The sequence below is a fragment of the Pleurodeles waltl genome, chromosome 3_1, assembly GCF_031143425.1.
Source record: "Pleurodeles waltl isolate 20211129_DDA chromosome 3_1, aPleWal1.hap1.20221129, whole genome shotgun sequence".
NCBI classification, from domain to species: domain Eukaryota; kingdom Metazoa; phylum Chordata; class Amphibia; order Caudata; family Salamandridae; genus Pleurodeles; species Pleurodeles waltl.
In genome coordinates, this window is record NC_090440.1 from 1,911,081,732 (window position 1) to 1,911,096,014 (window position 14,283).

At 46.3% G+C, this 14,283-nt stretch overlaps 1 protein-coding gene across 5 annotated transcripts in view; it reads right to left on the reverse strand.

The window, feature by feature from the left end:
- Nucleotides 1-14,283, reverse strand: part of MYO1C (myosin IC) — a 365,885-nt gene that overhangs the window by 87,355 nt on the left and 264,247 nt on the right. For all 5 annotated transcript variants that reach the window (XM_069226100.1, XM_069226102.1, XM_069226099.1 and 2 more), the window contains exons 8-10: nucleotides 10,207-10,320; nucleotides 8,946-9,017; nucleotides 869-988 (exon numbers count right to left, since the gene is read on the reverse strand). In XM_069226100.1, the coding sequence (XP_069082201.1) occupies nucleotides 869-988; nucleotides 8,946-9,017; nucleotides 10,207-10,320 (306 nt within the window). The remainder of the gene's footprint in view (nucleotides 1-868; nucleotides 989-8,945; nucleotides 9,018-10,206; nucleotides 10,321-14,283) is intronic.

Consider the following 14,283-nt stretch of genomic DNA (forward strand, 5'->3'; position numbering starts at 1 on the left):
AGTATTCCATATTAGGACTCCCCACTCGTACCACATAATACTGCCACTTTGCTACTCCGTCAAACACAAACTACAAGTCACAAGAACCCAAGGACCTGGCTAGAGCACAGCCCATTCGAAGCCAGACGTAGAAGAGAACCTCCTCTCTCTTCACTGGTAACGCAGGTGATTTCCAAATGGTGGTCAATGATGTGTCTTCAAGGGCACAATTACAGATTTCATAATGTCCAGTGCTGAAGCTAACTGCTGTAGCTTGATGGTTTCTTTCCTGCTTTACTTAGATGTCCTTATTTTCCAATAGTACCACAGCTGTGTCAGCAGTGCCAGCAACTGCACCACATTCACAAAGCAACACTAGAATTGTGTGTGAGATTCTCCACTGTTCACCCCTTTCTTTTGTACCCCAAGTGAACAGTATAAAGAAACTTTATAGTGTACGTAAGTGGCGTATGAGATTATCATTTAGAATACTTTATGTTCTTCTCCTTTGCAGGTTTCTCCAAGTTTGCAAGCTCTGTGCTCTCTTTTCTCTTTGTGAGTCTAGAATCTGAACAGTGACCTCTTCCAAGATTCTGCTCTGTTTATTCCTTGGAGATCACAGCTCACACGCTGGACTGAACTTTCACTACAATGTGGTAGCCTGGTGAAGAAGCATTGGTCTGCCTAAGACACCAGAAAAGCTCTGATGAGTATTATACAAGAGAAGTGTCTGGAGTGTAACACTGTTGTAAGGAGTGTAATATTATCCCAGTAATGTCTTTTTCGTCATTGGGGGTGCGGTTTTTTGTAACCAGGATGTAATATGCATTATTAATAAACATGAACCCTCAATCTCCAAACTGGATAAACGCAGGATCAGTGTCCTTACCTTATATGTCAGAGAGCTGTTTATCTTGCTAACCAACCAAGAGAAGGTGCGTCCATATACAGCCTTGGACAGAGCATCACGGGCATAGGCTGCCTGCTCCAGATTAAGAGGGCTGTTCAACTGCAGGTGGGGAAGAAAAGCCAAGGATGACAATATTAACCTAATGATTGCTGCGCTCGAGCAGTCTACAGTAGCAGTCATTGCTTAAATCATAGACATTTCTTTGAGAAAAGACCCCGCCTCCTCCACACACTCAAGCCTAAATGAACACCAGACTCATCCATCTTTCAAACATGAAACACTTGCTTTCCTGAATACCTGTAGTGATATTTGTGTTTTGACCACTGACTCCGCGTCACACCACTTTGCACCTTGCTTAGCGTGATATTTGTGTTTTGACCACTGACTCCGTGTCACACCACTTTGCGCTTGGCTGTCCACCATCACAAGTTACATACTCTATTTTGTATTCAGCGTAGCCTTAGCTTCACCGCCACGTTAAATGTGCGAGTATTTTTCCGTGTAAAATATGTTATGAAATGTGTTTTCTATTCTACATGTCTGCATGGTCTTTCTTACTAAAGGGGTAGGACATAATGTGGAGGAGTTAGTCAGACAGCAAGATAAGGATGTACTAGATTGATGTTTATGGTACAGCAGGGGATGATTTAGTTTTGTGAAAAAACAGTCTCTCTCTCTCTCTCTCTCTCTCTCTCTCTCTCTCTCTCTCTCTCCTCTCTCTCCTCTCTCTCCTCTCTCTTCTCCCCTTCTCCTCTTTGTACATGTTCTCACTTTATCATTGCACGTTTTGAAGGTACACTTTCGGTAATACTGACCTTCTTCCACAAGCCTTGCAAAGTGATTTAATAAATGAGTTCTTTAGAATGTGCATTCCAGATATTATTTTTGACTCTTTTCAGTGTCTGTATTTTGGCTCGGTCCGCAGTAAAGCAAAACAATAACAAGTGCAATACATGGGTACTATTTCAGTGTCTGCATTTTGGCTCGGTCCGCAGTAAAGCAAAACAATAACAAGTGCAATACAAGGGTACTACACTGGCATTACCCAAGTACTGTCCTTCAACTCATTCAACTGTGCATCCTGACTACCTATAGGAACTCCGTTCCAGGATGTTTGCAGCCTGCAATGCTCCATTCCATTCTGCTCTAAACCTGTTGTGCCACGGATGGGTGGGATCCTAGCATTTTTTGTCATGGCCCAAAATACAGCTGTTCAGCAATGAACCAGTGCTGTAACAAGAGGCTGATGGGCATCATACCTACCTCTGTAAATATCACCATATGACAGCTGGGCAGAGGACTAGTAGCAGCAGAGACCTTGTCACAACAGTTGCACACAAAAGGACACACAAACCACAGAGCAGGCAGGGCAAGTAGTATGTATGAGCCTCCGTTTAAGAACCTCAGAAGTCTGCTCTCATAACAGAGATGGGGACTGACAATTCCAGGAATTAACTCGAGTGATCTGTAACCAAAACAAGCTTTACAGCAATACCTATGCACTTGTACTTTCGGTTATACCTCAAGATGAGAGGAACAGTGCTTCTTATGTAGAGTAGCTCATAAGATCAATGTATAATATCTGAAGGTAATCTTCTTGGAAGTTTCTAGTTATCTTATGTTGAACATAGGTTATTTCCCACATGTGTGCAACAATTTGTTTCTTTATTTTATTAATACATTTTAAACATTTATGTATGGTGATCTACTGAAAAAAAAAAACGTGGCTTACTAGTTGTATTGAGGGCAAAGTGCACTGATAAGGAAAACGTTTCTATCCTGCAAGCATCTGTCCTTACTGTGTAGTTCACATGCCCTCATACGCCTGCCTTCAAGAATACCGGGAAAGAGACATTTTCTGTTCATAGCAAGTGTGGCTGCAGAAACATGCTCTATGGAGACAACAGCCCTTGTTAAAGCTGTGGCTAGCGCATGTTTGAGGTAGATGTTTGGAATAAAGTCCTTAAGACTGTTTGGCCAACTATAGTCTGTTTGCAAGCTACGATGTCCACAAAAAAAGTTCAGTAAATGTGTGGGAAGAACCAGTTGACAGAGCAGTTTGCAGATGCCATCTAGAAGCATGTTGCCCAGTAAGCCATAGCTGCTCCCTCAGTGGAACAGGTAGGACACTGTTAGCTTTGTGGTAGAAGGTTTGGATGCACTAGACTGGCCATCTTGATATGCCAGGCTTAGAGATAGGATGGCCTTTGTGGGTTTTGCAAAAGTGACAAAGAGCTGATCAGACTAACCAAAATGTCGATGTATAACATGAGAGCTCTTTTGACATTTAGCTACTGAGTCAAGCTGGGGGGAAAAAAGACTGGAAGCTCTATACTTTGGTGAAGGTGGATGGGCGAGACCACCTTGGGAAGAAACCCAGTAAGGATTCTGAGAACAATCTGGTCATTGTGAACTTGAATGACGTCTTCTTGTAAAGTATGTGCTTGCAGTTCGCTAATGTGTTTTCCTTGTTATGCATATAGGCCACAACAGCAGCTAACTTTAGGCATATTGGTGTATGAGTTCTGCAGACATAACAGATAGCAAATGATGTCCAGGACATTAAGCTTCAAAGAATTTAGGTGTCTGGAGATGCAGTAGTTGACACATCTTTCAACTTTGTGCCATATCAGGCCATGTAGTGGGTAAGCACACTTCAAGAAGAATGGTCATAAATTCTTGCTGAAGATTTAAATAGGCAAATTCTTAGACTCCAGGTGTCAGATCGCTAGGTTGAGCTGGATGAGGCTTGGAGGTCTCATCTGTTCTGGACTTTCTGTGAGAAGATCCAGCCTGAGGGGTCACATCTTGTGAGGGCTGATGGGCATCTTCAGGAGGATAGGTATGCCAGGGTTGTATGGCCCAGGTGGGAGCCACCAGGATGAGTGTCAGGGATGTTTGTCTCCTCTGCCTCACTAAGCACTGAAGGAGTGGGATAGACAGAACAGTACAGGCAATAGTCCCTGACCAATTTATAGTTAGTGTGCCGCCCATGTACTGTAGAAACATGGAGAGTGAGTTGGGCTTCTTGCATTTTCAGGAGTTGTAAACTGGTCTATTTGTGGGGTACCTCAATGCTGGAAGTACCGTTGAAGGACATGAGGATAGGAATCCTACTTGTGGACATTTTGATGCATTCTGCTGATCAGGTCTGTAATGTTGTTGGCCATCCCCGCATAATGCATAATGCACTACTAGTTATGCATCATAGTGTATCGTCCAAAGCCAAAACGCCAGAGCTAGTGAGAATGGATGCCACTCTGTTTCTGTAGTGGTATAGTCCAACTTGAAGAGGACTGCCTGCCCTTGAATGACCTAGAAGGTGGCTTTGAGGGCCAGTGATGTGGCTAGCAGTTCTAGGTAATTGATGTGGCTTCCCTTGTGCTGAGGTGGCCATACCCCTAAACAGTCATGTCGTTGGGATGCGCCCCCGTCTGTAAGATAGTCATTTGTGGTGATGGTCCCTAGTGGAATGCGGTATGTGAAAGGCCTGCTCTACAACAAATAGTTGTGGTTCCACCAATGCAGAGAGCACTAGATCTTACCAGTGACCTTCCGCCTATGACCACTGCCTGGCAAGGCACTCTTGTAAATTTATATGTTGAGCATGGTCAAAATGGTCTAGCCTCTCTCTGTGACTAAGTTCAACATGGTCCCTAGGAAGGGTTAAATCTATTGAGGCTGGAGGTGGGATTTCCTGGCATTTATAGCAAGTCCCAAACTGTGGAGCAGGTAGACCAATGCCTGACTCCTAACCAAGCCCCAGAACCCAAGCTCTTTCCCTTAAAATGGTATGTCAAATTGCATAGGCCAATTGGCAAGGACCAGGGCTGCAGCACTGGATATGCCACCCTGAGTACCCCAAGTAAAAGAGAGACTGCAGAGATGCCATGTCAGTCTGCACAAGCAGCCTGCTGCTTGAGTGAAATTATGCCCACACCAGGTGCAGGCAGACTCCCTGTTACGGACCATGGACAGGTCAGTCACCACTAAGGCAGGCCCTTTCTAGCCAAGGGGTCGAGTGCACTGTCCCATGACAGAGGGCATATGTACAGGAGCACATATGCCCCGTGCCGGCATCCAAAACACAATGCCGGGCCAAATAACCGGCAGTCCGTTGGATAACATGGGCTGGCATCCGCTCTGCAATGGCCCAGCCGAATCCTGTTGTGTAAAGTATCAAACACTGTGCATTGTTTAAGATGAAAAAGCAGATGCTCAGGTGGCACTCTTAGAGGGTGCCAACCAAGTACCCGAGACCTCTACTGTTTTGGCGGGCTATCCTGAGCAGCTGCCGCCACAGACCAGAGTCTGACCTCCTGCCGGTGGTGCTAGCACCTTGGCAGGACATAAGACTAAAGGCCGGGGCAAGAAGGAGGTCACACCTCCTCCCTCACAGGCTGGCTAGTTAGATTACCATCAGGGCAGTGAGCCTCAAAGGCTTTCCCAGTCTTTGATGTGCCGAGAGCTGTCCCACCAATGGAAGTCAAAGACCTTCCTGCCCTGCCCGGCCAGACAGGTGGGAAATTAGCTCTGTAGGAGGCTTGTGCCTCCCTCAAACTAGCCCACCTTTGAGGTGGGCTAGGCAGTCTCCATAGCCAAGGAAGGGTTGTGCTATCTTTGTAGACCCTAAAACTAGTAGGTTCTAGGTAGAAAGTAACCTACTATCCAAGGGAAGTCGTCACTACAGGGGCAGTCTAGCCACGGGGACAGTAGCCCATTGGCCACTGTCCCTCACACCCTTAAATGTCCCCTAAACCAGGATTTAAGGGGCTCCCCTGGCACCAGAATTTAGATCTTACCTGGAAAAGAAGAGAGAAGCACAAAGAGACGTCTGCACTAACAACAGGACATGGACTCCAGCCCCAGGATAAAGAAGAGCACACAGAGTGACCTAAGGAGACCAGTACTGGAACCGAGTTCCCGACGTGTGCTGGAGGTTAAAACTCATTGGTCCTGACCAGAGGTACCACAAAGGACACAAACTCCAAGGAAGACTCCCTTGACTGGTGGTACCAGCCCCCTGTAAACTGCAGAAGTAAAGAAGGGCTGAGATTGAAAAACGGCGACTCGATGGGCTCAGACTGCCTCAGAAAAAGAACTTGGTGTCCAGCATCTAAGGAGAGGGTGTGAAGCCCATGCCAAGTCGCAAACCGCTACTCCCTGCCAAATGACCTCTAAAAACACTAGCAAGCCCGTGGACCATCCTTGCAGCTACCAAGACTTGTCTGTCGCCTGCCCAAAAACTGATTGCCACACAACGTTCACTGACTCTAGGGCACCCCCGCCCCCCCAGCATAGAGATCTACTTCGCCAGCGACCCCTCTCCTGTGGGACTGCAGCCTGAAGGACATGACTTCGAATGGAGCAGCAAAGTATCTTTGGCACAACCAGCCCAGTGACTGGCAGCTAGGATAGCTCCTAGCCCTCTGCACCTGGAGCCACTGGATGAGGTGGTGAAGATCCAAACATCAAACCCTGGTTCTGGCCCCCCAAAGCCCTCTAAATCTGAGGGTTAAAATGCACCAGCCACTGTGGACCGTTCAGCACCAAGGATGGCCAAGTCACCTCTGCAACAGGACTCCCAAGTTCCTGTGGGTTCAGCAGACCTCACCCTACAAGTGCTGCTATTTTCCCCATTGACTTCAATGAAGGCCCTCTAAATCAACAAAGTACTATATTTTCTAAAGACTTAAAAATTCACAACACAGGTTATGCAAAAGCTACAAAGTTCGCTTTGGTGTCTAAATTAAGATTAAAATCTGATCTATTTTTCTAAATTGGTGTAGGACTTCCATTGCATCGGGTCATTCACCTATCGCTCATGCTGGTAATGTGAAATGCTTTACACATGTTCTTTAAGTAGCCTTACTGCTCTTTGCCAAACTACCAGGAATGAGCTAGGGTTTGCTGAGAGTGAATCCGAGGTCCACTTCTGGATATTATGTTGGTATTCCATGGTAAGACTACCTAGTCATACAATATAATACCTTCACCTTGCTACAGTACCGATGTCCCTTTACCACAAAACAAAGCGATGGGCAGGATGGATGGATATGTGAAAGCAGGCATATTCTTGAGGTCGAGCGCCGTTATTTAACTGCCTTGTTTGATAAGGGGGATGACTTTTTGTAGGGTAGTCATATGGGAATGTTCTGACAGGATTCTTTTGTTGAGAGGGTTGAGGGCTAAGGAAGAGCTGAGGGAGCCGTGAGGCTGATGAATGAGGTGGGCCGATACTCCTTGGTCAACTCTGAAGCCTTCTCGCTGTGCCGGCCAGAACTGGAAGGTGTCTGGAGATCTGCAGAGGGCATTTGTTTATGTTCATGCTCAGTGCTCGATGCCCGACTCCCCCATGAGTGGTGATCTACTTCTCTGTAGGACCTTTTGTGCAACTCTGGTTTGGTAGCATGAGTCTCAGAGCCATGTGGTGAATTTAGGAACCTGGACATGGTCTTTGTATGACAGCCACTGGTTGTATGTGCTGGCTTAACGTTCTCCTCTTTGACAACTTTCTCCTCATTGTGGTCTGTGCCACGTGAGGAAAACAGTCTCTGGACTGTTTGATGCCTGGGCTTCCAATATTCCAGAGGGCCCAAGCTCCTCAACTTCTTCAGTACTGACTAGATCCTTTTTAACAAAGATGTCCAGGATTTTGGAGGAGGTCAATTGGTGCATTTTGTGATGTGACCAATGCCTTTCCCTTGGGGCTGCTTGGAGTGGAAAGCAAAGCAGGGGACTAACAGGAGGTGCTGTCGTGGTTGGGGAAGCGAGATAGGTTACAGACATTGTGATGATCACAGGTATTTAGAGTTAAAAGAATGCCCATTCTATCACACCCTTTAGGTCTGCATTCTCTGGAGCTGAAGTCCAAAGGAGGACTTGAAGTCCCCAAAGGTTGTAAGGCGGCTCAAGCATCTGTCCCCTACAAATGTCTGTTGAGGAAGCGTGACAAAAGGTTGTTAAAGCATGTGTAGTTCTTGATGGGTCTGCATCAAAATAAATTTGTGTGAGGCTGACAAACTTGTTGAGAACATGATGAACTCCGAGCCTTCTCGGTGTACATCCTAACCTGATGGCAGAAGAAAATAATCTATAAGTCAGTGATCATGTGCAATACCCACTAAGGGAGGAATCATAGCACATCTTGTGTCTCAAAAAACACCACTGAAGATAACCAACTTGCAATTGCCACAGCCAAGACTAGGTGGTAAGCTTACGCACAGCATGGGTATCTACACAACATCTAAAAGAAAGACCAAAAGGCAACATAACCCATTCATGCAAAGCAGCTAAATGGCACTTCTTACCGCCAATTCTTTAAACCAATAAGTCAGAGCATATACTGCATATGCATCTCTTCAACACAATTAGGAAGCACACGCTCCTCTCCTAAACCTCACCTCTACTGCCTGAGTGCAGGCACAGTTATGCTCTCCTGAATGCATGCTCACCTGACCTCTCCCAAGTCTCCATCACCCCGTTCACCGGTTCCCCTCTCTTTCTCTAAGTGTGCAGGCTAAACTTCACCATTTTAAGGCATGTTTGTTCATCTCATCCATTTGAGCGACTGCACTTCAATGCCTTTCACTTGGAGCATGAATGCACATTTCCCTTGCTTTTGGTGGATGCAAATGCACCTTCTCACCTTGGCCATGCATGCTTGTATCTTTCCCCTGGGGTGTGCAAACAGTTTCTTGTCCCTCCTGCACACACATGCACTACATTCACTTTAGATGCGCATGCCCACCTCTCCCCACCACCATGCGTACCATCAATTATTACCCTTTCAGCACATGTGCCTCTTCCTCTTGATATGCACCTGCTTTTCACCCTGCCCTCCATCGCATGAAAATTAATCTCCAGCCCGATTACATTCCAACACACCACCAGGCAAGTTCAGCTTAACCGCCACATGTGCAAGCTCCCTTTTCCCCTTTTGCATGTGCGTGCCCATCTCTTCCCCCGTTAATGCTCACTTTTACTCCTTAGGAATGCACTAACCTCCTACCTTGTGAGTGAGCATACTCTGCTCTTGTTCACCATGAACACTCACCTCTTCCCCTTTGGCAATGATCTTCTTGTGTGTCAGTGCATCTCGGAGGACAGCTGCATCCACATGAAGGAGCTGCAATTATAAACAGTAATTTTAATGGCATGTCTTCCTGCTCAGACTAACGGCAGTACACGGTAATGACACAGATCTGTCTCTTACACACAAAACATGCAATAAGAATCTGGAACGTAGAAAACGGGCCCATGCCAGATTGCCCCAGCTGCCTACTCTCCTTGAACAGCATTCACTTGCGTGAATTCCACAACAAATATTGAAAATCTTTGTGCACAGCTCAGAACCTCCCAACCCAGCTCAAGCATACCCTTTACAACCCACACTCTTGTGAGGATGAAGATCTCAAAAGATCAACCTGAGCGGGGGCTGAATATCTGGATCTCAGATCTGCACACTCCATTCTGGATCTCAGATCTTCATGCTCTCCTCTTCCCTACCTGGAGAGCAAAAATTCATCTGGACCTCTGAAAGAAGACCTTTCCTTGAGATTGTCTGAACTTCAGAAGACCCTATCTTGAATTTAGAAGACCCCACCTGCTCTACTTCCTAGTCTAAAGCTCTCTCAGTGATTGCATTTTCTGAGACTTTTGATCAGACTTTTCAGTGGGAGACTTTTCAAAGGAGGAGATAAGCCAAGAGAAGATCTTAATTTGATAGTGACTGTGGGGATTTCACAGGATCCGGTTCATCTAGTTTAGAAAAGAGTTTGGTTAACTGTCTTGTTTAACTTGTCAGTCTACGAAGACTAACTTTTTTCACACTCCCACCTGACACCTCCTGTATCAGAGCAATGTTATGGAATCATCACTCCACTTCTATCTGTAAGCCACCAGTAGCTGGAGAAATATGTAGCTGTAGCTTACTTTCTAAACTCGTCCCATGACCACTGTCAGATGCACAATTTCTTTACAAGGGACCAAGGGCCACTGTATCAGGGAGATCTCACAGCACACTAGAGGTCCCCGGGACACAACAGAGGTCTAGCAATGCTTTTATCTTTAGCTGCATCACAAACTTGTTAGTATATTATACTGTCTCTGTAGAGGAATCCATACAGCTTTGCACAGGAGGGGAGCCAATCTATGTAACCATGCCCCTAATTACTGCAGCATTACACTGGAGAGCTAGCAGTCTTCAATGTTTGAATATGGAGTTTGAAGCCAAGGTGGTCCCTGTGACGTGTAAGAAGCCCAGTCATTCCATTTGTACCACAGAAACAAGAATCATCTCCAGTGGTTATACTTACCCTGGCCAGGTACTTGATCTGGTTCTCTGTGGTTACCTGTGAGTTACCCTCCTCATCAGTAACAAACTGAACATTACCCAAATGTAGCACACTGGCTACAATGCTCAGAAGATCCTAGAAAAAGAGATAAAAAGCTTTAAAATTCCATATGCTCATGCAAAGCAAGTTATACATGTCCTGCAGCGAGAAAGGCCAGCCAACATTATACAAATAACCCAAATGATACGTTTTCCACAGGACAAAACATGCCAGATAAAAACTCAACTGCATCACTAATATAACCTATAGCTCACATTCTTTTTTTTTTTTTTTAACAGCATCAACCAATCAATCAATCAAACATTTGTGAGTGGGGAAAATCACCTGCGAGGGTCTCAAGGCACTGGAGCTGTGTGCTGCTGCATGGAGGAATGATCATTCAAACATTCAGGTCGTTAATTCTCTTGTGAATAGCTGGAGTAATGGTGCAGTCCTGAGGTGCAGGGGGAGGTTGTTCCAAGCCTTGGCTGCTAGATGCCAAAAGGAGCATCCTCCGCTGTTGGCTTGACAGATCCGTGGTATGTCTGTGAGGGAGAGGGAAGTTGATTGGAGATGTCTGGTCAGTTGGTGGAAGGTCAGGAGATTTTTGCTGTATGCTGGTCCTTAGCTGTGCAGGGCCTGTCGCGCCGCACCGCGCGGCGCGAGCCGAGCGTTCGGCACAAGCCGCGCGTTCGGCTCAGGCCGCGCTTCGCGTCTCTAAGACGCGGCGCGCCCCGAGCCTTTCTTGCACCCTGCGAGGCCCCAGGACTTACTTGGGGCCTCGCGCTGCTTTCTCCCTCCGTCTTGTTGGGGTCTCCTGACCCCTCTTACCTGTTTGGGGCTCCTTTTTCTGTCTTTCTTCCTTTTTGGGTCTGTTTTCTTCCTCTGTCCTTTATGTCTTTTCCCCTTCCCAGGTTACCTCTGTCTTCCCAGCATTCCTCTTTCCCTATTCTCTATGGTTTCTGCTCCAGTCTATCCTATCTACTTTTCCCTATTCAAGATGGTGTCCTTTTTCTTCCTGTGGGTCACTTCCTGTTTTATGGTATTTAAGGGTGGTGTTTCTTTTCCTCTTTGCGCTGCAACACTCTCTGTTTCAGTTAGTGTCCTCGCTCCTGATTTCCTAGCCTTTGGTTCTGGATTTCGCCATTTCTGTGTTACGTCAGTTCCTTTGATTCCTGTTCCTCTGTTCTTGTTCCAGGAATCCCCTGCGAATCTTCTGGGAGGTTTTTCCTCTTCTTCTGAAGGGGTTTTTTCCCTCTGGCGCTACTTTCTCACGGTCACGGTCTGTCCTTGTCATTTCCTCGCCTACAGCACCGTGGCTACCAGAAAGTCTCGCCCCTTTTTGGGCCAAAGTCGAACTCTCAAGATCCACGCCTCAAGATCTGCAAACTCCAGGCGCAAGCAGCACGTGAGTCGTGACAGATTGCAGCGCCTAACCATCCCGACGTCTTCTAACGCCATGGAAGACACTGTGGTAGCTGCTGCGGATCCGGATCAAGCTCTGCTAACTACAATTCAGCAACAAGCTCAAGAATTACAGCAACTACGCAGTGAGAATGCTGCGCTGCGACAGGCTTTGGCTTTCCGCAGTGGTGATGTCCCGACGCTCTCCGCCTCTACCCATCGTTTTTCGGGTGAACCAACCAAGCTGCGAGAGTTCCTTGACTCCTTGACAGTGTACTTCGCCTTCCGACCCACCCAATTCTCCCATGACAGAACAAAGGTGGGCTATCTCATCAGTGCCTTATCTGGTCCTGCCTTGGCCTGGGCAACCCCGATGGTATCATCTAACGATCCGGTATTGTCGGATTATTCCGCCTTTGTGAACCGCTTCAAGCTGATGTTTAGTCGTCCGGGATTGGAGGCTTCAGCAGAAGAGGCCTTATGCGATATTCATCAAGGTTCACAAGATGTCCTTCAATACATTACACGCTTTCGTCAACTAGCGGCAGAGACCACCTGGGTGGAACGTACTTTGGTGACTTTGTTTCGTAGAGGACTCAAAGAAGAAATCAAAGACGAACTAGTACATTCCACCAGAGTGGAAGATCTTCGTGGCCTGATGGATCAAGCCCTCTCCATCGAGTATCGCCTTCAGGAACGGAGAGCAGAGAAGAGAAAGAGCAGAGGGTCTTTTCAACCAAGCACCTCACGAGTTTTTCCGCATCGTTCTGAGGAACCTCGCCCTCCTGTCAGAGACACCGAAGGAGAACCCATGCAGGTGGATACAACTCGAGGCCCTCTCTCCGCTAGCGAACGAGAAGATAGACGAAAGAAGGGTTTGTGTTTATACTGCGGTTCTGCCGGCCACATACTGCGTACCTGTCCAGTACGTCCATCAAGGCCATCGGGAAACGCCGCTTCCCGTCCTCTGTAAGAAGGGAGGGGACGGGATTAGCAGCTATACCTTCCATCAGTTCTTTCAACGACAATACCACATCTTTGTTCATTTTACCAGTAAAGTTACAACTTCCTGATGGCCGTCAAGAGAAGACTATGGCACTACTAGATTGTGGAGCTAGTGGTATTTATATGGATAAGAAGTGGGCCACCACTCAACAAGTTCCTATACAACCTAAGGAGATTCCAGAACAAGTACACACGGTGGATGGATCTTTGATATCATCGGGTCCAGTAGATACGACTACCCTGATGCTGAATCTACAGATCAGTAACCATCAGGAACACATCTCCTTTGATCTTATAACTTCCCCCAACCATACCATCATTCTTGGAATCCCGTGGTTCATCCGACATAATCCATATGTGAACTGGGCTACCCGGACGGTTTCCTTGTCTTCACAGTTCTGTCACGAGCACTGTTTTGCTTCAGACAAGTATTGGTCGCCTAAGAGGTCAATAATCACGGAGGGTACCACCGGTTCGACCATAAATACAGTCCAAGGAGTTCCTGAACACTATTTGGATTTTCAAGATGTCTTCCAAAAACCTTCCAAACCTGTGTTACCTCCACATCGAGATTACGATTGTGCTATTCCCTTGGAACCTGGCACTATCGTTCCTTTTGGCAGGATGTATTCCCTCACGGAAACTGAAAAGGAAGTACTGAAGGAGTATTTGGATGAAAATATTCAAAGTGGTCTTATTGTTCCATCATCTTCTCCGGCCGGGGCTCCTCTCTTTTTCGTACCCAAGAAGACAAAGGACCTTCGCCCTTGCCTGGATTTTCGAGGCCTGAATAAAATAACTATTAAAGATCGTTATCCTTTGCCTCTCATAAGGGACATTTTAGAGGCAGTCAGAGGGGCCCAACGGTTTACCAAACTAGATCTACGGGGAGCCTATCACCTCTTACGCATTAAAGAAGGAGATGAGTGGAAAACGGCCTTTAGGACTCCATTTGGTCACTTTGAATACAGGGTAATGCCTTTCGGTCTTACTAATGCCCCGGCAATCTTTCAGAGATTTATGGACTCAGTATTCTCGGATCTCCTGAATCAGACAGTTGTAATCTACCTTGATGATATTCTTATTTATTCCAGAAATCCCGAACTCCATTCTTCCCATGTTAAACAAGTCCTTCAACGACTCCGGGCACATCAACTATTTTGCAAACCCGAAAAGTGTGAGTTTGACCAGACGGAAGTCAAATATCTAGGATATCATTTAAGTACCACCGGAGTAGCCATGGATCAAGAAAAGGTACAAGCTATCCTAGATTGGCCTTCTCCATCTTCTATTAAAGAAACACAATGCTTTCTAGGATTGGCGAACTTCTATCGACAATTCATCGCAGACTTTGCAAAACAAACTAGCCATATAACTCACACTTTAAAGAAGGAAAATCTTATTAAAGGGTTTGTCTGGACTAAAGCTGCTGAAACAGCTTTTCAGGATTTAAAGAAGGCATTTACACAAGCTCCCATCTTAAGACATCCAGATACCAACAAACGATTTATTGTCGTCACCGATGCTTCTGAAAAAGCCATTGGTGCCGTCCTACTCCAACAACAAGAGGATGATGGTCTTGAACATCCTGTTTTCTATTTGTCTCATATACTCTCTATTGCAGAACAACATTACTCAGTATTGGAAAGA